Consider the following 23,578-nt stretch of genomic DNA (forward strand, 5'->3'; position numbering starts at 1 on the left):
TGATGAATCTATTAGGTTGGAAAAAATATTAGTAGCCTTAAGTGGCTGCTTTTCATTTTGCTATCTCCAATTCCCTGGGTTATTTTCTGGCAAAGAATATCAGGTCCCCAATTAAAGATGTTGAGGCCCTAACTTGTTGGAGATCCCAGTAAAAGAGTTAGGATTTTACTAGGTAATCTGATAGAGATGAATATTTTTGTGGGTTGGGGAAATAGTACTGTGATTTGACCTCAGGGCCTCATGTTTCTAGGCAGGCACTCTACAACTCAAACCATCCCTCTAGAAGAAATAATGTTTCTTTTAGACAACTCCTGCCTGTGTATACAGGGCTTCCATTTTTGCTCTTGTATGTAAACAGGAAATTAACCTTTACTAGATGGCCAGCATCAGCAATGGGACAAAAGGAACTGAGAAAAGAGACAATGTAAGAAAACTACAGCTAAATGACAGCCTCAGGGAGATAATAATAGTATCTTCATACAGAACACAAGTATAAGGATGCCATAAAGGAGGAATATTGTAAAAACATGACCACTTTGTGGAAACTGAAAATATGGTATTTGATATACAAGTTTAAATAGGAAAATCAAAGCCAGAAAATTCCCCTAGTTTCCAAAAGAATAGATAAAGGAGATGGAAAACAGGTGGAAATAAAGAAAGACCAGGTTATTGTGCTGTGAAAGAAATAGGGTATGAGAGGTGTGGTTAGCTACTCAAGATTTTCAGTTTGCAATGTTGCCAAGTTCTAAGAATAGTTGATAATACATAAATTCCTACAAAGCAGAACAAAACGTTATTCTTAGTCTTTCTTCCTGTTTCTTTGTTGTCATTTCATGTTATTCTATATGTGATGTCTTAAGTTCTTCTCTCTTAAAAATGTAATCTATTTTCCTTTTACACAGGTAATTTAGAATTTTAATTTGGTCATCATGAGAGCATAAGCTAGTCATTTATTTAGATGTAATAGTAGCCCAGTTAGTTGCATTTTTGTAGGGTTGTTGGACTCTTAAAATTTTTCTACTTATTTTTATGGGAGTCCAGAATAATGCTAAGATTTTTATCCGAACTAAAAACCTGTCCGATTTCCCACTTATTGCAGAATCAACCTGCTGAGATTAGCAAGCAGTCTATCATAATGGCTTGTTCTGTGCAAACTCTTTCCTCAGGGTTGTTGAAGGAAGGCTTTTAATTTTAACTGTTGTTATTTTACAGATAAAGCTCTGATGGCACCAAATCTTGATTCCTTTGGGCGAGATCGGGCACTGTATCAAGAGCATGCAAAACGTCGGATTGCAGAGCGAGAGGCCAGGAGGTAGTTCTCAGATGCTTTTGTGGCTTCATTAGGGAATGGAACAGTGGCTTTTATTATCTAACTTGAGAATTGGATTTGTTCTCAAGAACTCGTCGAAGACAAGCCAGAGAGCAAACCGGGAAGATGGCAGATCACCTTGAAGGCCTTTCCAGTGATGATGAAGAAACGTCTACAGATATTACTAATTTCAATCTGGAGAAAGGTTAGGCTTTTATTTGGAAATAGCACTCATCAATTTGGTTTCTGTGTTGGCTGAGTTTTATATTTTTTTTTTCCTTTTGGTTTTATCATGAAACGTTTAGAATTTTCCAAACTTGGCTTCTACCCAAGGTTTATTTGGTTTCAGCTTTTAATATAGAATACATGACTACTTATATGTATTTTATATTCACACCTATTATTATTAATTTTTTTTTTTTGGTCGGCTGTGGGGCTTGAACTCTGGGCCTGGGCGCTGTCCTTCAGCTCTTCAGCTCAAGGCTAGCGCTCTACCACTTGAGCTACAGCATCACTTCTGGTTTTCTGGTGGTTTATTGGAGATAGGAGTCTCATGGTCGCTCCTGCCCAGGCTGGCTTTGAACCGCGATCCTCAGATCTCAGCCTCCTGAGTAGCTAGGATTACAGGCCTGAGCCACCAGCGCCCGGCCTATTATTAAATTTTTTATTTTTTGTTCACACCTCAGCTTGAACTCAGGGCTTGGACACTGTCCCTTAGATTTTTTAGCTCAAGGGCTGGTACTCTACCACTTAAGTTACAGCTGTACTTCCAGCTTTGTGGTGGTGAACTGGAGAAGAGTCTCTTTGTCTGCCTTGACTGGCTTTGGACTATGACTCTCATATTTCAGCCTCCTGAGTGACTAGGATTATAGGCATGAGCTATCTGCACCTGGCTCCCTATTATTTTTGTTTTTTTGATTAAGTCTATACTTCGTAAGAGACACATACACTTTTAAAGGAGTATCCTATATTCTGATTTATATTTTTCCTGATCATATCGTTTAACTTGTTATTCCATTTTTCTTTTCTTTAGCATTGGAGTTTGAGCAGGCTTGGTGCTTGTTGGACAGGTGCTCTACTACTTAAATCATGCACCCAGTCCTTTTTTGCTTTAGGATATTAGGGATTGGATCTCAAGTTTTTGTGTGGACCGGCCTGGACTACGATTCTTTTCTCTATGCCCCCTGTGTAGATGGTATGACAGACATAAGCCACGATGCCCTGCTGATGCAATGGAGGCCTCACTTTCTGGCCTAGAATTTTGATTATCCTGATCTCCAGTTCCCATGAAGCAAAGATTACAGGCATGAGCCACCATGCTTATCTAATTATTTTGTTTTGCTTAAGTACTTTTCTTCAAGACAATTTATTCTGAAGGTTTGATTAGAGTCAGTAACTACTACTACTACCACTACTATTGCTACATCTTCTCTTCTCTCTCCCCTCTACCTCCTCCCTCATCTACTCATTTTCCTCTTTCATTCTGAATGCTGTTTCTACTGCATAATAATCACAGGGCAAGTGTTAAAAGATTGCCCAAGTATTAGGAGGATTAAGATTGTTCTTGCAGTTGAAGTTGTTGAGATTTTTATCTCTCCACAGAAAATATTTTTTATCAAGGTATCTAGGGCATCACATAACTTACTCCAAAAGAATCTTTCACTTACAGGTTCTTAGCATCTAGTCACCTGGCATTTGACTAGCAGTTAGTATAATTACTGGCAGTTACTATAATAGTGTTGAAAGACATGATGCAATTGTGTAGTGACATTTGAGCTGTGGTGTTGAAGGATATGTATTATGTAACAAAACCTTGGTAATTGAAAATTACATATATTGAAAAAAATGTTAAACCTATAAAGATCTTGAAAAACAAAGATTACCTCAACAAATTGAAACTTCTTATGTTTATCTTTTATTCAAACTAATTAGTAAGCTAGTCCTTTGTTAGTGAGATTACCTTGTTGATATTCAAACCTCAAAGTAAATAATGGAAATGTGGGAAGTTTTTTTTTTTTCTACTTCATACTAACCATGGTTCTCTGGGGTTTTGTCTTAGATCGCATTTCAAAAGAGTCCAGCAAGATCTTTGAAGATGTCCTTGAGAGTTTCTACTCAATTGACTGTATTAAATCACAATTTGAAGCATGGCGTTCAAAATACTACATGTCCTACAAGGATGCTTACATTGGTCTTTGTTTGCCAAAGTTGTTCAATCCACTCATTAGACTTCAGCTCCTCACTTGGACTCCTCTTGAGGTGGGTTGTCATCACTGAAAGCAATATAGTCTTGTGTCTGGATATGTTTACTCTCATGGATTTATATGTAGAGTTAAGTAATTTAAAAAAATTATTATCTTTAAGTAGTTGTTTAAAAGATTACTGTTCGTCATGTCAGTGTACAAGTACAATTCATCTTGATACCACCTTTTTCATCATTCTCTTTCAACCTCGATAGCTGAAGTATTTTTTAAGGGAGACAGGCTGTAATTAATTTGAAGTGACTATATTTGGTAATAGTCTTTAGTTTCATCCTTTCCTCAGAAGCTTTTTTTTATTTTTATTTATTTATTTTTTTTGGTCCACTCGTGGGGCCTGAACTCTGGGCCTGAGCACTGCCCCTCAGCTCTTCAGCTCAAGGCTAGCACTCTACCACTTGAGCCACAGCACCACTTCCGGCTTTTATCTTTATGCTTATGTGGTGCTGAGGAATCGAACCCAGGGCCTCAGGCTTGCAAGGCAAGCGCTCTACCACTGAGCCACCTTCCCAGCCCCCAGAAGCTTTTTTTTAAGCTTAAGTTACATGTAGTGATACTAGACTAATGAACAAGAATAATGACAAGTTAGTCCTTGGATCCTAGGGAAACCTAGAACCTAAGGGAAAACACAATGGGGCAAGTATGAATGAAAATTTGAACTAAGCCAGTGGTAACCGAAGTTAAGAGGGAGAGACAAATGCCACTTTTTTTTTTTTTGGTCAATTGTGGGGCCTGAACTCTGGGCCTGGGCGCTGTCCCTCAGCTCTTCAGCTCAAGGCTAGCACTGTACCACTTGAGCCACAGCGCCACATCCTGCTTTTCTGCTTATGTGGTGTTAAGGAATCGAACCCAGGGCCTCATGCATGCGAGTCAAGCACTCTACCACTGAGTTATCTTCCCAGCCCCGACAAATGGACTTAAATAGGCTCCATTGGGATCATATATGGGAGAAGGGTAGAACTGACTATTTTAGAACTAGTGATGGTGTTTATGGTAGGTCTTGGAAATTACTTACATAAGGGATTGGTAATGGCCAGGTCAAATATGTAAGTATAAGGAAAGATTACTTAGGATGAATTCTGGAAATAAATGAGACAATTATAAGCTCTGGGAGCCATTTAGCTCAGGACTCCTGCTACTCTTTGCTAGATTTGGTGGAGGTTCAATGCAAGTATGTCTCTGAAGATGCCCATCAGAAGCGTAGTTGCATTTGGAGGTCTTTTTTTTTTTTCTTTTCCTATAGCTCCTTCCTCTGTTCCACAGCTTCTAGCTGCCTTAGCCTCCTTAAACTCTCTCTCTCTTTTTTTTTTCTTTTTTTTTGCCAGTCCTGATGCTTAAACTCAGGGTCTGGGCACTGTCCCTGAGCTTCTTTTTGCTCAAGATTAGTACTCTACTATTTGAGCCACAGAGCCACTTCCAGCTTTTTCTGTTTATGTGGTACTGAGGAATTGAACCCAGGGCTTCATGCATGCTATGCAAGCGCTCTACCACTAATCTACATTCCCAGCTCTTGAACTCCCATTTCTGTCTCTTCAACTTGGCAAGACTACTGTACTTTCCCCCACCCTGCTCTGGACCAGGCACACACCTCATCAGTGTTTTCTTTCAGGGATTGGCCCTGTGCTCTCTCTGGTTCTTCTGTGCTCATCTGGAGACAGATGTTTCCTATACTTGGTAGTTCTTACTTGTTTACAACCAAAGTCAAATCAAGTTTCTATTTCTTTTAACATGGCTGAAGGCAGAAATAGCCATTACTTAAAATGTTTGAAGAACATTTTTAATATGTTACAGGCAAAATGTCGTGACTTTGAGAACATGTTGTGGTTTGAATCTTTGCTATTTTATGGTTGTGAAGAACGAGAGCAAGAAAAAGATGATGTAGACGTTGCTCTGCTACCTACCATTGTGGAGAAGGTGATTCTTCCTAAACTAACAGGTAAACATGGGAACCGTTTCCCAAACCTGTTTTTGAAAGTTTTTAATCTGATCCATATTATATATATCCATAGTAAGTGGTAGTGATCACAGATGGCCAAAGGTGAGAGAATTCTTCTTGAGGCTTGAAGATCACCTCTGGTGGGCCTAGAGTAGGGGGCAGTACATGATCCATAGGTGAGTGTTATGAGATCCCCAGCGTTAGGTTTTTAAAAAGAGGTAGCCGAGTAAGAACAGCACCAGCACACACGTGGTATTCAGGTAAGGGGTAGGTTTATTCAGTAGACCTGCTGGGACCAGGCAAGGTTGGCACTCCACGCGGCTGGGAAAGGCCTAGGAAAGAGAGAGAGCTGGGAAAGAGAGAGAGGAAAGAGAGAGAAAAGAGCAGAGAGCAGAGAGAGTTAGAAAAGAGCAGCGAGAGAGGTAGCCGAGTAAGAACAGCAGCACTCACGTGGTATTCAGGTAAGGGGTAGATTTATTCAGTAGACCTGCTGGGACCAGGCAAGGTTGGCATTCCACATGGCTGGGAAAGGCCTGGGAATGAGAGAGAGCTGGGAGAGAGAGAGAGGAAAGAGAGAAAAGAGCTAGAAAAGAGCAGAGAGAGCTAGAAAAGAGCAGCAAGAGAGGGCCTCTGGGCCTGGGCTAGGCCTTATCTAGGGTATGGGCAGAGAAAGGTGTGGCCACATCAAATTCAGATGTGACCTCAGCGGATGCAGATGTGACCTCTTCCAGGTGTCCCAGTTGCCTAGGTAATGCAGGTACTGGGTGGAGACTTTGCTACGAGGAGGGTGGAGTCTGCTGGCCATCCAGGAGCGGATCTTACACCCAGCACTACCCAAAGACTGAGAGGGAGATAGGTGGGAACATATTATCAGTGTTCTTCCATTTTTTTCAAAGCAATTAGGAATTGTTGGTATAGGGCCCAATTTTAAATATTAAACACGGATTTTGAATTTCTTAGTAATTCTAGGTGCTGAAATGACATCTTTTGAAATACAGAAATGTCTGCATGCTTATTTGCATTGAGCAGCATACATAAGGGGAATGCCAATTACTTCTACATATCTCTGACCCTCCTAGTTCCCAGAGAATTGGACAAGGAAGGCTAAAGCGTATGTAGAGACAGGAACAGTTAGTCAAGATTGCATTTAGAGAGCTAATTGGCATCAGAATAAGTAAACTGCAATTTATTTCTGTATCTCAACATAATCCTTTTTTAAAAATAGTGATAGCTGAAAATATGTGGGACCCATTTTCTACAACACAGACTTCAAGAATGGTTGGAATTACGCTAAAATTAATAAGTGGCTATCCTTCAGTAGTGAATGCAGAAAACAAAAACACCCAGGTAATTTTTAATTCCCCTCTTTGGGAAGATTTTTCTTCTTCATTTAGACATGAATGGGAGTGGTGAGAACAAATGGTTTATTCTAAATCAGCCAGAAATCGGATTTTCACACTGGGATAACCTGGGTCTTGAAAACACAAAGGTGGAGGGGCTGGGAAGGTGGCTCAGTGGTAGAGCGCTTGCCTTGCATGCCTTAGGCCCTGGGTTCGATTCCTCAGTACCACATAAGCAAAAAGAAAAACGCTGTGACTCAAGTGGTAGAATGCTGGCCTTGAGCTGAAGAGCTGAGGGACAGCGCCCAGGCCCAGAGTTCAGGCCCCATGACCGGACCAAAAAAAGAAAAGAAAACACAAAGGTGGAGATGCTGAAGTGGAAAGAAGATGTTATTAGTCAGCAAACTCTGTTTTTGTGCTGCTTCTCGCTACTTTACCCCTACTTCCACTCTCATCAAGTGTCCCTTTAAAAACTATTTTGGGTGAGAAAGAAAACTATAAAACTACTAAGATAGTTAAATTTTTTTAGTGTTTTTACATTCAAATAAATTAATAAATAAATGGACTAAATGAAAACTATTCTTTTATAACCAACTTCTGTTTCTAATTATGCTTTTTATTTAGTTGTACAAAAGGGTTTCAGTTCAAATCAGATAAGTACAATGCATATTGGTCAATATCTCTTTATAACTAATTTCTAAACTTAAAATTGCTATTCTCCCTCAGTGAACATTCCTAAGAGCTTAATGGGGGAATTTTCACTAACCTGATTTTGAGAAGCAGCAAATTATATGTAGGATCCTGAATCTTTATTAGTAGATTTAGGGGATTGAAAGATGTGTAAATGGCTTTTTGTGTTTAGCAATTGTTGAAGGAATCACCTTATAGAGCTTTTAAGTGTCAAAATTACTAAACGTTATTAGGATATATGATCTACTTCTAATTTTTTAGGTATACCTAAAGGCACTTTTATTGAGAATGAGAAGAACTTTAGATGATGATGTATTCATGCCCTTATATCCCAAAAAGTAAGTAATTTGTGAGAACATTAAACATGATACTCTTCATTCTCTTTTAGAGAAGGCTTGTCAAATTCTAGAAACTAAATAGCTTGACAATTTCACCTTTGTAAACCATTAATCCAGAGCCTACCTCAGTGGGAAAATTGTTCCCTTTACCAGAATAAAGTAATTCGTGATCTTGGTTCTGCATCCATATTTTGAAGTAAATTTATATTATGTTTTATGTTTTTGAGATTTCACATTGTATTTCAGACTGAACCCAGTCATCCCCCCAAGTTGTCAGGCTTACAAACTGGCTTTCTGTTGCCTTTTTTACTTTTGGTGCCAGTTCTGGGCTTGGATTCAGGGCCTAGGCTCTGTCCTTGACCTTCATTTTGCTCAAGACTAACTAAGACTGTAGCACTTGAGCCATTGTTCCACTTCCTGCATCTCACAGACTTTCCTGCCCAGGCTGGTTTTGAACATGTTTTCACTTCCTACATTGTTGAGATGACAGTGGTCTACCACCATGCCTAGCTGTTACTGGGTTGGTAATATATTCTCATGAACTATTTTGTCCACACTGGCATCAGATCTTAAACCTCCTAATCTCTGCCTCCAGACTAGCTAGAATTTATAGGTTTGAATCTCTATATCTGGCCCCTACTTTGTTCCTTTATTGATCTGTTTTATTGTAGAAATTGTGTTTATAAAAATTATATGGCACGTATAAACTTATTTGGTCATGATGTGTTTCTGTTTTTTAATTTAGTGTCTTAGAAAATAAAAATTCTGGGCCTTACTTGTTTTTTCAACGACAGTTTTGGTCTTCAGTTAAGGTATGTATCAGTAGGCTAAAAGATTTTAGCTTTTGTTTGGAAAGGATTTTTATTAACTATTATGAACAGAAGCTCTACTTTACAAATTAATTTTATTTCAGAAGTTCACTTGGGTTTGATTTCCACAATACAAAATGAATTCAGTTTCAAATTAAGGCTCAAGCTACACAGTAAGCTGCCTAACTAACGTATAACTAATTTATTCAGCTCATGGAGTACCAGAACTTCTGCTGAACGTCAGGGATATGTCACTATAGCTTTCATGGAGTTTACAGTTCAACATAATAGATGACAAACAGGTAATCGCAGATGTGCTGAGTTATAAAGGGGGATTTGCAGTTGTAATTTACAGCTGCTGCCAAGAACTCAAGATTTCTTCTCAGGGGATCCTCTGCTACCCTGAGGAATTAAATAGAATTTGGCTCTGAGGTGATGGAGAGCAGGCCACACTAGGAAGACTTGAAAAAAAAAATGTATAGGATAGTTTGAGTTTGGGAAGCGGTCAGGAGTCCATGAGCTTATGTGAAAGGTTGATCTTTATCCTAGAAATTTTAGGAATCCACCATACTGATTTTTCTTCCTTTCTTCTCTTTTCTCCAACCCCCTCCTCTCCCATCTCTTTGTCTCTCTTTCCTTACCTTTCTCTCCCTCATTCCCTCTTTCCTCCTTTCTTTTTCCTTCCCTCCTTCCCTCTTCTTTCCTTTTGCTGTGTAGTTAATGTGAGTTCTCATGAAAGAATATAATGATTATATTCATGTCGTTGCTTCCAAAATGAAAGGCATGTTACACTTGCAATGTCCCAGAAATTCCTTGTATAGTCAAGCCTACATCTTATTGCTGGCCATCTCCCAATCTGTTTATGTCTTCTGGTTTTCTTTGCAAGAATGTCTTATCAATGGAATTGTAGACCATTTTGAGTCCTAACATAATGCATTTGAGACTCAATCTATTATGAGCACTATCAGTAGTTCACAGCTTTTTATTGCTGAGTAATATTCTACCATAAGGTGGATGAATATACCTGAGTTGTGTTTTTCTATTGTGTTGTTTGCTCTCTATTCCGTAGTTGAAGGAAATTTGGATTGCTTCCATCTTGGGGTAATTGTGAATATAGCTGCTACAGGGATTTCTGAGTTGGTAGGTTTTCATTTCACTTGAGTGAAGTAGGCAAGGCTGTTTTCCAGAGTGGCTGAGGCTGGGCCATTCTGCCTTCTCCCCTACCATGTGAACATTCTTGTCCTGCTTTCTCTCCCATATAGGATATTGCCAGTCTTGTGGAGCCTATTTTATTGTGCTTCTTTGCCATCTGTCTTTTCAGATCCTTTGCTCATGTATTAAATTGTACTGTTTTACATTGAGCTTTGAGTTCTAGGGAGAAGTCCTTTGTCAGAGGCTGTTTACTTTTGTGGGTTTTTTTAATGTGTAATGTTTCTTGTAACAAGCATTCCATGTATAGAAGACTTCTATTTTGATAATGTCTGCTGTATCACCTTATGCTGTTAAGAGTTGTACTTGAGATGCTGTACCTAAGAAATCAGTATTCACTAAGGTTTTAGTTTTACATTTAGTTCTATGATGTTTTGATTTAGTTTTTATTGTGGGTGTGAAGCTTGTTTTAAAGTTCCTTTGTTCCAGCACCATTTGTGATAGAGATTGTCTTTTCTTGAATTGCTTTTATACTTTCATTGAAAATTGGCCATATATGTGAGGGTGTGGGAACGTTTTTAGCATGAAGGAACATAAACAAATTGCTATTTTTATTATTTTGTTTTTTGGAGGGACTGGTATTTGGATTCAAGGCCTCATATATGCAAAGGCAGGTGTTCTTGCGCTGCCTCCTGAGTAGCTCGGGTTAGTGTGAGCTATGGTACCTGCTCCGCATTTTATTAAGCTCTACATACATTTATTATTGTTTTTTTTTTTTTGTGCTTGTGTTTTTCTTTTGGTGACAACTAGGTGTCAAATTAGGCCCTATACATTCTAGAGAAGCAATGTACCACTGAACCAGCCCTTCAGCCTTATTACTTTTAAGATTATTTTGCTTAGTATTTATTTTCTGTGTATCAAGCACTGTGCCACAACCTTTGAATATGTCATCTCTGTGAATCTTTCGTGTGGCTCTAAGGTATCTGTATTGCTCTCACACAGTGGACAAGACAGCAAGGCACAGAATAATCTGCCCAGATTCAGTCAGTATATAGTCGTAGAGCTGGGAACCAGCGTAGGCCAGTAGGTTTCTTGAGGGCTTCTCTCAACAGGGTTCTATAAGAGGATACAAAAAACCCCAAGGCCTCTACTGAGTATAATGATGGACTTGTTAATACACCAAGGATGGTGTTATATTTTCTTGGGATATATTAAGGTCTTAGGGAAAATTTAATAAAGTCATGCAAATCATTTTGTGTCAGATTATTTCTGTCATGGAACCCTGCTTGAGACAGGTTGCTGCAAAACTCACACTCATAAACACTGGAATAGCTTCAGGATACATGAAGAGATAGCAGTGTTATAGATTAGTTGAGTGTCAGTGGGAACTAGAGAGGCAGAGGTGGAATCAGTTAACTAGAGGGAGAGACCAAGAACGACCTACAGGTTTGTGGCCTTAGAAGCAGTAGTTCTCATTTTACTGAGTTGAGAAGTAAGTGGGGAGCTAGAAATTCTTGTGGTGGGATGAGATATGACTTCCATTTTATCTGATTAGTTTTTGTTTTATAGTATTGAACTTGAGTAACTTGAATTATCCAGGGAACATAACGGAGCCCTAGCTTGTAGTATGCAATGTTACAATCAGAAAAAGACAACCTCCCACCGACCCCCCCCCCCCCGCCCCTGGCTTCTTTGCATGAGTGTGTGTGTGTCTGTGTCTGTGTCTGTGTGTGTGTCTGTCTATCTATCTATCTATCTATCTGTGTGTGTCTGGACATTGGATTAGCTTAGGTATAATTTTAAACTTAAAAATCAGCATTGAAAGAATCAGCAAGGAACCAGCATTGCCCAAGTAGTACTTTCTGCACTGATAGAAAATGTTTCATATGTGTCCTGAGCAATACAGTGGCCACCAGCTATGTGTGGTTACTTAAATCTTAGCTAATTAAAGTTCAAGTGCTTACTAATAGTTTGGGAAACATCTACTGTATGTCCTGTTTTACTTTGTAATTAAATGCACTTTGTGCCTCATTTAACATTGTTTCTTATTTTCTTTTTCTTCCTAGCTATTGGGAAATTTTCTTCAGTGGTATGGCATTTTTTCAAATAAAACACTGCAGGAGTTATCAATAGATGGTTTATTAAATAGATACATCCTTATGGCCTTTCAGAATTCAGAATATGGAGATGACAGCATCAAAAAAGCCCAAAATGTGAGTTAAATGACCTATGTTCTAGTATTTAAAGTCCCTGGATTAAATGTATTGTTTTCTTAGTTTGTGAGGGGAATGAGAACTGTATAAATTCCCTTTAGTTATTGGGTATGATGTGAGGAAGACTATGTCTTGACCCTCCATGTAGTCCCAATCCCCTCATTGTTACATGACAGTCTATAAATGTATATGTACATGCCTGTTTATATCTATTTTTGTAGGTATTAGCAAAACTATACTGAATAAATAATATTTTCTACTTATGTAAGTCACACTATTTGATAAAATACACCCCTCCCCCCCTTTTTTTGGTGGTGGTACTGGAGTTGGAATTCAGAGTTTCATACGTGCTAGCTAGGTACTGTCTAGCAGTTGAGCAATACCTCTAGCTTGCAAAAGACATTTTGAAACAAAATTAACAAAAGTTTGCAAGTAGCACTGCACAATTTTTCCTTTGAAAAATCAGTGTATTAGATACTATCCCCAACACCAAATAATTGATATTAGGCTACGTGATTAGGATGTCATCATAACATCAGGAAAATGAACATTTATGTGTTACTTGTTCCTAATCCTTTGGAAAACTTTCCAGTGTACATTTGTCACTATGTCAGAACATCTTTCACTGACAAAAGAAATACCCTAATCATGTATTGCATTTAATTAGCATAGTTTTTTTAATGCAGAAGTTTTTCGGCCTTCCTTTGACCTTGTTAACCTTGATATTTCTGAACTTATTTCTGAACATGATAGGCCAGTGATCTTATAGAATGTCCTTCAGTTTGGTTTTTTCTGATAGTTTCTTGATTAGATTCAAATTCTGTGCCTTTGGCAGAAATTGTTGCAGATTTTCCTTGTAGATTTCACTCTGTAAACTTAGGAAGTGTTCACTCATTTTGAGAGGGGGGTGTTTCTTCTTTCTGGTGTGAGCTGTTCTATTTCATTATGTACGTGCTTTGTTCTAGCCCTGGAATCAGGCATTGCTCGAGTGACCCCTTGACTCTTGTAGTGGTGAGCCTTCTCTACCTATTTGATCACCCATGTCAGGCAGACCTGTCCCATGAGAGAATAAGTCTCACCCTTAAGCTTTGGCACTGCCACAGTCCCCTATTTACCTTATTAAGAAGGCCCTTGCCCTGGACTATACCTCTGGGATGGATGCTCTAACCATACTTGAGGGCAGCTTGACTTACCACCTGCGTGGAAGTCACTAAGTTGTGGAATGTTTGTGCGTGTGGTTTTGTACCAAAAGTTTCTCATGAAGGATAACTCAAATTTGCTCAGGGTTTCCTAGAAGACTGACCAGTCAAGCCATTGATTGTTCATTTTATGTCCCTAATTTATTTAAATACCAGACAATGTTTTTAAAATTTTGCTTTGTAATATTAATATGTTTAAAAAATCCCTTCAGAATAAATAATTATTATAGTTTAATGGTAAGTCTTTAAGTACATTATCTCTAGTATACATATTCAGCTTATAGACATATTTCTTTACTGTGTTTTAACTATTTTATTTTACGTGTTTCTTCTACATAGGTAATAAATTGTTTCCCCAAACAGTGGTTCATAAATCTGAAAGGAGAAAGAACTATTTCTCAATTAGAAAACTTTTGCCGATACCTTGTACATTTAGCAGATACAATTTACAGGAATAGCATTGGATGCTCTGATGTGGAAAAAAGAAATGCAAGGTGATGTTTTTATAACTTATTGGAATAGTGATGTTGAATTTCTTTAGTTTTCAGTTTTACTGTTATTTAAATGTTTTAAGTGGAGTTATTTTCAGTTAAATTATACATTTACTTAGTATTATGAGACTAAACGCCTGCAAGTAGGGCTGGGAAGGTGGCTTAATGGTAGAGCGCTTGCCTTGCATGCATGAGGCCCTGGGTTCAATTCCTCAGCACCACATAAGCAGAAAAAGCCAGAAGTGGCGCTGTGGCTCAAGTAGTAGAGCACTAGCCTTGAGCTGAAGGTGCTGAGGGACAGCACCCAGGCTGAGTTCAGGCCCCACGACCGACCAAAAAAAAAAAAAAGCCTACAAGTAGAGTCTTTTTTTTCTTCTTTTTGTTGTTCTTTTTGTAACCGTACGGGGGATTGAAGTCTGGGCCCTCTATTTTGCAAAGCAGAGGCTCTATTTCTTAAGCCACGCCTCCAGACTGTTTTCCATTGGTAATTTTAGAGGTAGGATCTTGCCTACCTCAAAAATTGTGATCCTCTAACTTACGCTTTTGCATATGTTATCCTTAAGGATAACAGGCATATGTGACATCACAGGTACCCAGCTCTTGGGCTTCTGCTGTAGCTGGGATAATAAATGGGCACATACTATTTTGCTGAGGGGTGTCTTGTGAACTTTTTCCCAGACTGGCCTTAAAACTGCGAAACATTTCCATCCCCTCAAGGAGCTAGGATTACAGGCTTGACGCACTGAGCCCAGACATTTTGGGAGTTTTAATGTCTTTCCAATGAATGTTAAAATCATGTTGATTAGGGAAGGATATATACAGCAAGGATCAGCTCTCTGGAATGAGTATACTATTGTTTTTTGTGTCTCTTTAGTAAAGAATTGGAGCAATCACAGGATCTTAGAATAGAACAAATTTTGGTCCTTAGAGCTTCATTATATAGCTATATCCTGGAAAATATGGCCATGTATCCCAGCATGTTAGGATGTGAAGGCAGGAGGATCTGCAGTTTGAGGCAAGCCTGGTCTAACTACCTTGTGAGACCCAACTTCCAAGCTTTTCTGCTCCATGTTTCTTTGTGTATTTCATGGAGCAAAAGTTTTCTTTGGGAATACCTATTATGTCTGATTTTTATCCAAAGTGCTAGGAAGGTGTGTGAGTCATTTTCCTTTCTCTGGGCATTGATGTGAATGCCTGTGTAATTGTGGGATAAATGTCTAACATAAAAATTATTAGTACTATTAACTTATTAACTATGATTAATTATAATTAACTTAGATAATAATTACTAGTGTGGTTTAAAAGATTTTCCTTATTAAATTTTGATTTCATATATTCTTAATATCTGTTTTGGTCTGATCACATTAGAAAAGAAAACTTGTGACAAATTGTTAATGAAAGAACCATGTAGCAAGATAACTTGTTTTTTCATGACAAAATTAAAACAGGGCAGATGGATAGTAATGGTACTAGATAAGTGGTAATGATAAATTCTGAGACATATAATGTTGGTTTATATTTTTATTTTGTGTATTTTGGTATCAGTTATTTGCTGTTTTTCTCTGTGTTTTTTTCCTATCACTTTTTAAACTGATTTACATAAACTTAGCAATTTTTTTTTTTTTGGTGGTTAACTTTCAACAAACAGTATTTGCTGCTCTATAGAGCTTCAGCCACTATTTAAACACCTGCTATATGTTATACAGAGAGTGGTTCCCTGTGGGTTCCAAAGTTTTACAGATTTTAAACTCTCCCTAAAAGATACTTATTACTAAGATTTAATAGAGCAATGAGAAAAGTGGTTCAGCCTTTAACCAGAGTCATTCTTCAAGAGGGCTTCCTGAATCAGCAGCATCAGTACCATCTGAGAGTTGTTCGAAATAGATTCTTAGGCTCCACTGACTGAATCATAACCACATTGTGCTAGGTGATATGTGTTCACTAATCCTTTAGTTAATTCAGATGTTGCCAAACTTGAGTTTTTCATCATTAGGTAGGGTGACTTCCAGCTAGGGTGCAAAGGAAAGCCAAATTCTGCTTTGTTTAGTGAATGTCTTAGGAATGGAAACTCTGCATGATCTGGGTGCACTTGTGGTAAAAGGCACATAGATATATTTTATGTTGCAGCTATACAAGAGCTGGAACTCTGAGTTGGGAAGGAAAGGGAGACAGATCTGCAATGGAGTTTACAGAGTGATCATTTGCTTTGCAGATATTGATGAATGTCATTCATATAAAATTGTTTTGGTTTCATGTCTCTGGGCCAGTTATTTAAACATTTACATGTTTTATGTGGATAAATACCAGATTTTTTAAAACATTCTTTAATTTGTATGTATGCTATATGTATCTTTATTGCCCATTCTTTAAAAAATGTATAATTAGAAAAATTGATTTGAAGAATATTTTCAACTGTATTAATGATATACTACATTTTTTTTTCTTTTAGGGAAAACATAAAACAGATAGTAAAACTTCTTGCCAGTGTTCATGCCTTGGATCATGCTACATCTGTTGCAAGTGATCACAATGTAAAGGAATTTAAGTCATTGGTTGAAGGAAAATAGATCTGTGAGACTGGAAAGCTTATTTGCTTTTAATATCATTCCTAGTGTATAAATTTTGTAAATATGTAAAGTTTCTTAAATTGTAAAATACTAATTCTCATTTTAATACAAAAATCCATTATATTCAATACTGTGTCCTTAAATGCAGTTTCTTCAGAATGAAAGGAATTCAGATTATTTCTAGGAGTCTATGAATGTTTTCCTTACTGCCTGTCATACTTTGTTTACAAAAGTATTTTGTATGGTCATTCAAATTTACCCTCTCATTTAACTGTCCTCTATAAACGATGTGTGCAGTGTAAATTATGTAATTATGCATATATATACATATATATATATATTTATACCACCATGGACCTTGACACTGGAAATGTGTGGTGTTTTTCTACAGAGGAAGCCTTTAACAGCAGAAAATGATCCAGTAGCAAATTGTCTTAGAAAAATTTTGTTGCAACAAAAGGGCTGGCAAGTGACTAAATAAATGTTCATCTCCTTGGTTAGCCTTGCTGTCACTCTAGCTGTGCTGCCTTAAATTGAGAGTTTAGTTATGGACTTAGTCATTGAGTGAATGTTGACCTTTCTTCATTGAATCATCACTGTAGGCAATTGTGGGTTTAATGTGAACTCAAAATAATATATGCAATATAGATTCAGGTGGAGCATAGAATTTTTATAAGCCCACAATCTAACTGCATGGTTTAAACTGACTGTCCTGTCTCATACATTTTTATTTTTTTACTCCCTGCCAAGATTACAGATACATGCATTTGAATTTTAGTAGTCTTATCATATTTTAAATCCCACATATGTGAGTTATATATGCAATAAAGAATACGCCTTGCTGATTAGCCACACACAGGCAATTTAATATCCATGGTCTTCTATAATGTTTATACCACGTTGTAAATATTCAGAGAACTTGTTTTAAAGTTTATGCTTTCTGATTCTGTGATTTTCAAAAGAGGAACTTTTTGGAAATTAAGGACTATTGTTTGATAATTATACATGTAATTAAGCTTTAGCCAAGCATTAAATTAATTTTTAAGTATATTCTCTGTTGTACTTTGCTGGTGACTAATTTTAGAGCATTTCATATAACCCTAGTATAGTGAGAAACTGTGAACTGTTTTATGTGTGCCCTTGACCAAGGCAAATAGTATTTAGAAGTGTCATACACTATATCAACTTATCTTTTTCATAAAAAGCTAAATCCATGCTCTTCAGAATTAAAGTCAGAACACTTGATCATCATCAGTGGAATAAAACAAATATGCATATGTATTCAGGACTTACACAATGTTTCCAAACCAAATAGGCCATTGCTCTTCTTCTGTTTAAGAATTCTTCCAGGAAGTAAACTCACGCTTTTAACATATGAAATTCATTGAGTTTCTTGGGTTTCAAGATTGAACACTGCAGTAGGATTTTAATGCAAGGTGAATTTAGGATAAGACTATATAAAAGAAGTGGTCTTCATATCTCAGTCAGGCAATTTTCATTCCTAAACTAATGGCTAAAGGACATTATTTCTTAAGAACGGAAATCCCCATTTGCTATAATGAACTACTTCAAATTGATTTGGTGGCTTAAAACAGCAGAAATTAGTTCAGAGTTCTAGAGGCTGAAAATTGCTTATCTGGAAATTATTTATTTATTTTTGTCAGTTTTGAGGCTTGAACTTGGCCTGTGAACTGTCCTTGAGTTTTCTGCACTCTGCCACTTTGAGCCACAGCTCTACTTCCAGTTTGGTTAAGTGGAGTCTCTTTCTTGCCTGGGCTGGCCTTAAACCTCAATCCTCAGATCTTGGTCTCTTCAGTAGCTAGGACTATAGGCATGAGCCACCAGCATCTGGCTTCAAATTGTTCTGATGGCTGCTGATGTCCTGGGTTTTTGTCATATTACTCCAGTCTCTGCATCTGTCTTCACACATCACCGTCCCCTGAGTGTCTTAATTTTTCTCTACCTCTATCAGGTAGAGAAAATGAGAATAATCTCAAGATCTTGAATCCAGCATATCTGTAAAGTTTTTTTCTACCAAAATTGCTATTCATATGCTTGAAACATTAGAATATGGAATTTTTGAGGGGAAGTGGTATTGCTTTTTAGGTTATCACCAGCCTCTCTCAGTTGCCCAAAGTCAAAAGAGTGTTAAACTCTCACTAGGAAGTTTACATGCCACTTAACCTGTATTTTGTCACCCTAAAGACACTTCCAAGTTTGTCTAGTTGTTTTCAAGTGCTGTAACTAAAGCAGTGTATAGGAAATTTGCACAGGAAAAAAATATATAAGTACCTTGTACTTTTAAAACCCTGCATGTATTATTTAGTGACAAATTATCTGTTCTGAGAGGATATGGGAAAGCTACGCATCTCTAGGAATGGGTACTGCTACTCCAGGTTTAACTGGAAAACAACAATTACAACGCAAGGTTTAAGTGTTGGTTTTTTTTTTTTGTAATTGTACAACGGTTTTAATTTAATTTTTCTTAATGGCTAAGTAAGATTGCTCACTTAATTTTTTAAAAGTGATGTACAGAGGGGTTACAGTTACGTAAGTTGGATTAAGTAAGTGTACATTTGTTTTTGGACAATATCACCCCTTCCCTCACTTCCAGTATAAGTTTTGACTTTAGTACAAAAGTTTTTATTTTGTACAAAATCAGAAGGAACCAGGAATAGGCAGAACATTGTTTAGAAAGAGCTTAGTGTTCATGGGTCCCCATCTTAAGAAAGGAAGGGTTTCTGGTGCTGGTGCAGCTTCACAATGACTGATGTGAAGTCTTCTTGGGTTTGGGGTTAAAGGCCTTTTAAGTGTTAGATTGTTCCTTCATGACAATTGAAATAAGTTTTACAAAAAGGTATCTTCCAAGTGATACGCACAATTCACTAAGGTCTTGCCTGAATCTTTTTTTTGTATGTACCAGGGTTATAAAAGGCACTGAACTTGAAAATTGCAATTAAGAAAAATTCTATTCTCACTTAACTCCAATTTAGGTTTCTCCTCCTCTTCCCCCCACAAGTATGCATTCTGCAAATGAAACAGATTGTTCTGGAAAGGAAAATGTGTACAGCCAGAGTCCAGTAGACTAATATTTAGTTTAGTACTAAGGCTGCTGTGGGTAATCACTACAAAGAGCAAAAAGATTTTCTAGGGAGGTGAGACAGCCAGATGAGAATGAGATGAAAATCTCTAGTTGTCAGAACTAAATCTATGTTTGATTTCCCCTTTTTTGACTTGGAAGTGGTGTCTTGCCTAATACATTTTAGCTAATTTAGTATCCTGAAAACAGCTCCCCTAAAATGGAGAAATGTCACATGACAGAGCCCAGAGGAGGAAATGGTATTGTGCAACATAATGAATTTAAAATCTGCTTTTGCTGATAAAATAATACCAAGAAGGGGAAGTGGTTTAAAAAAAATGGTAAAGGCAAGTGGAAATATTTTTGGTGTGCTGGGTTCTTCGGGTTTGCAATGGAACCCGAGGATGTCTGAAATGCAAACCAAATATGCAGGCATGATCTGCTGAGCGACGCAGATGAAGACTTGAGCCCTTTTAAATCCCGTGGTTGGCGGGCACTACTCGCCCTCCAGTGACCCGGGTGTGTTTTAGCTCTGCTCTGGGGGTCCTGGTCGGCGGTTCCCCGTCTCCTGGGCAGGTACAGCCGACCCCAGAACAGGTAGAGAAGAGAACATTTCCAAAGTAGGCCTCCGTGTTCATCCCGCTTCCCCGCTGGGCGCCGCGGGCGGGAGCCACCATGGACAGCTCTCCAGGCGCCGCGCGGTGGGCGCGGGCGCACACGGTCCGGCGGGGGCGGCCGCGGGGGCGGCGAGGGGTGGTCCCGGGGCCCAAGTCGGGCACGACACGACACTCAGCCCCCACAGCTCTTCCCGGGAGTCCCTCCCCAGCGCCCACGGGGGGCCCCGAAGAGCCCACGTGAGGGGCCAGATCCTCCCTCTCCCGGCATTCTCGGCAGTGACACCGGCGTGTGCGATCCGAGCAGCGGGCCGCACGCGAGCCAAGGTCGCCGCAGGTGGGGGCGCGGCCTCAGTGGGTGCCCCGCGCGCGCCCGCGGGGCGGCCGGGCGAGGTGGGGGCCGCTCCGGACGCCCCGCCCCTTCCCCCGCAAGGGGCGGTCCTTCCGCCCCCGGCCGCAGTGCAATGCGGAAGAGATGGGCCTGCTGGGGCGGAAGTGACGTTTCGGGCGACTCCGGCGGCTGCGGGAGGAGGAGGAGGAGGAGGAGCCGGAGGAAGAGGTGAGGTAGCCGGCGGGGGGGCGGGGAGCAGCCGCCGCGGGGACCCACCGGCGGCGCGGACGGGAGGACGCGCTCCCTGGTCGTCTCCATCGCCGCCGCGTCCGCGGGGACCGGTGAGGGACGGCTGCGGGCAGCCCGGCGGGGCTGAGGGCGGCGGGGGGGCGCGGGCCGTGGCGGCGGGCTGAGGCTGTGGTGACAGCGCCCGGCAGCCTGCGGGCGGGCAGGAGCCCCTTCAGGCCGGCCGGCGGGACGTCCCTTCAGGCGCGTGATGGAGGCGACGGGCTGCCCGGCATCCCCGACCCCTCTGGGCGGCGCCGCTTCCCTCGGCGGGCAGCCGCTCGGGAACCCCCGGCTCCGCGGTCGAGCCGGCGCCCGGAATCGTGACTCCTCCGCGGCGGCCCTTCCCGCGGACGGGCTCCGCTGGCCGCGGCGGCCCCGGGCTGGGCGGGGGCCGCGGTGACCCGCGTCGCTTCCCGGCCCCGGCGAGCCCGCGCTGTGGGATAATCCGTTCCCTCTCCGGGCCCCCTAAGGAGCTTTTCCACCCACCTGGTTCACCTTCCCCACCCCCCCCCCCCCACCGCTAAGGCTCCGCTGGAACTTTCCCAGTCATTTCCCTTCAAGCCCTGAGACACATCTTGAAAGCTGGAAGCGAATGACCAACCCCGAAGGAAAACACGCTCAAAAAAAAAAAAAAAAAAATCTTGCCTTTCGGCAGACATAAATGGGAAACTCATCTTCACCAAACCTGAACTTGCAGTGTTACCCCTGTTTTGTCTTCCTCTGAGAATTTACTAGTTTTCCTTCCCCCCCACCCCCCGCCCGTGGTGGTGGTGGTGGTGGACGACTTACCTTTTGGAATAAACCATTCACCCCGACCTTCCTCTCCCTTCATTCTCCCTCATCTCCCCCCCCCAACCCATCCAAACCTGGCAGGGAGGGGATCTCTGCGTGCCTTGCCATCTCCGCAATTTCATTTGCTTCGCATGCTTTTCACAGGGTTTCCTCTGAAGAAAGGAGAATGGCGTTCAGCAAAGGATTTCGGATCTATCACAAATTGGATCCTCCACCTTTCAGCGTCATAGTGGAAACGAGGCATAAGGAAGACTGTCTCATGTTTGAGTCCGGGGCTGTGGCTCTCCTCTGTAAGTCATGTTATAGCTCAACTATCCTGGCCTCTTGATTTGAAACTTAGATTCAGCAGATTTCGGGAGATGAGGGGGAAATGGGGGGGGAGGGAAAGACTGATAATGCGCTCACTGAATTTCATGATATCTTAATTTCCTGTAAACTTCCTGTTGGAAGGTGCAGATTTCAGATACAGGACTAACTTTTCCCCTCTGCTTGGGGTGCTTCCAAAAGTGTGTGGTTTTCCAAAGAAATATTGTTGCAATTATGTCATATCCCACAAACCCATAAACTACCTTGCTTGGCCTTTTAACCATAGTGAATAAAAATAATATCTAATATCGTTGGAGTTTCTTATGTTTAATTCTTGCATTTTCATTAATAGAATTTTAAATTCTAGAATTTCAAGTGCAATATGATTTCAGATTACTTACTGCTTGGCAAAAAAAGAGGTTTGGGTTATTCTGTGGCAGATGGCTGAAATTAAAAATAAGATTAATTTGAATATTATGTTTGTTCTTAATATAATATAGAGGCAAAACCCCTTGGTAGTTGTTGTTTGAAATATGATAGCTTATTTTTAGCAGCTTTCTAGTGATGACTACCTGTTCTTTATCTTTGCTGTTTATTTCCTAACATTTAAAAAAGTAAAAATAGTATAAATAAAAATTAAAAATAAATAATAGTATAAACTCAGTTGTTCCAAGGGTTTTATTTGTATTTAAGTAAACCCAAAAATACCATGTTACATTATTAATCTGTAGTACATACTTTTCATGCTACAAATGTACTTCTTATACTAAAAAATTCTTCAGTAAAAAATGGGTGTGGAGGTTTGGTTTACTATGTGAAACAGTCTCAGCTGCTTATTAATCTTACCCAAATTAATGTTCCTTGTCTTTTTAAAAATATATATTATTTTTTAAGACATGATCCCCTCTGTAGCCCAAGCTAACTCCAAATTCATAATTCCCCTACCTCATCCTCATGAGGGATTGTAAGTGTATACCGTCATGCTCCACTCTTATCTGTCTTTAAAATTGTGCTTACTCATAATTGAAAGGAAAATCATATTTTTATTACAAAGTGTGTATTTCCTATACTTTTAGGATTTTTCCTATACTTTACCCCAAGGTCAGGAAACCTAAGAATAATCATTCTAAAAATCCACTACAGTCATCTTTATGCCAAATAATGATTTAGAAAAGAGTCCAAAGCATCCATCTTGGTATTATTTTTCATTTTAAGGAGGAAGAATATTAAAGCATTATTTTAATTATTTTATTTATTTTCAAGGCTGGGGACCCAATCTAAGACATCATACATGCTAGGCAAGCATTCATCCTCTGATCTTTATTCCCAGTTCTTAACTATTTGTCTTTATTATTTGAAGCTAAATAATTCAGTACAAAGTTGCAATGTTGCTTTTCTCTCTAATGTAAATGGATATATAATTTCTCTCATACTATGTAAACTGAAGATTTAAGGTACATTTCATACTCTTAAATTTAATTTTTAACTGATAAAAGCATAAAATGGTATTTGTGAGGTAATTGATATTTCAAAATATTTACTAATATACATTATATAATGGTTAAATTAGACATTTATTTATGATGAAAATATACAAAATCCTTTCTTTTAACTTTATGGAGTATACAGAACATTATTGTGTTTATAGGCACTATACTGTGGAAAAGTAAAATATTGATATTTAATCCCTAACAACCTTTTTTTTCATATGAACAATTTGCCTTATAAAATGAGCTTGGCAGGGCTGGGAAGATAGCTAAGTGGTAGAGCAGTTGCCTTGCATGCATGAGGCCCTGGGTTCGATTCCTCAGCACCACATAAGCAAAAAGAAAAAAGCCAGAAGTGGCGCTGTGGCTCAAGTGGTAGAGC

The 23,578-nt window shown here is 39.5% G+C and overlaps 2 protein-coding genes across 4 annotated transcripts in view; both read left to right on the top strand.

The window, feature by feature from the left end:
- The window catches only part of Paxbp1 (PAX3 and PAX7 binding protein 1), a 33,163-nt gene extending 15,814 nt beyond the window's left edge, over nucleotides 1–17,349 (top strand). Inside the window, exons 9-18 of the mRNA XM_013027512.1 lie at nucleotides 1,213–1,312; nucleotides 1,399–1,514; nucleotides 3,369–3,568; nucleotides 5,359–5,503; nucleotides 6,729–6,850; nucleotides 7,795–7,871; nucleotides 8,617–8,683; nucleotides 11,896–12,042; nucleotides 13,581–13,735; nucleotides 16,182–17,349. Coding sequence (XP_012882966.1) covers nucleotides 1,213–1,312; nucleotides 1,399–1,514; nucleotides 3,369–3,568; nucleotides 5,359–5,503; nucleotides 6,729–6,850; nucleotides 7,795–7,871; nucleotides 8,617–8,683; nucleotides 11,896–12,042; nucleotides 13,581–13,735; nucleotides 16,182–16,299 — 1,247 coding nt within the window. The 3' untranslated portion in view covers nucleotides 16,300–17,349. The remainder of the gene's footprint in view (nucleotides 1–1,212; nucleotides 1,313–1,398; nucleotides 1,515–3,368; nucleotides 3,569–5,358; nucleotides 5,504–6,728; nucleotides 6,851–7,794; nucleotides 7,872–8,616; nucleotides 8,684–11,895; nucleotides 12,043–13,580; nucleotides 13,736–16,181) is intronic.
- A 3,107-nt stretch (nucleotides 17,350–20,456) lies between these two features.
- Nucleotides 20,457–23,578, top strand: part of Synj1 (synaptojanin 1) — an 85,129-nt gene continuing 82,007 nt past the window's right edge. For all 3 annotated transcript variants that reach the window (XM_013027522.1, XM_013027524.1, XM_013027523.1), the window contains exons 1-2: nucleotides 20,457–20,551; nucleotides 21,548–21,693. In XM_013027522.1, coding sequence (XP_012882976.1) covers nucleotides 20,457–20,551; nucleotides 21,548–21,693 — 241 coding nt within the window. The remainder of the gene's footprint in view (nucleotides 20,552–21,547; nucleotides 21,694–23,578) is intronic.

This window comes from Dipodomys ordii, unplaced genomic scaffold, assembly GCF_000151885.1.
Source record: "Dipodomys ordii isolate 6190 unplaced genomic scaffold, Dord_2.0 Scaffold104, whole genome shotgun sequence".
In the NCBI taxonomy this organism is placed as follows: Eukaryota; Metazoa; Chordata; class Mammalia; order Rodentia; family Heteromyidae; genus Dipodomys; species Dipodomys ordii.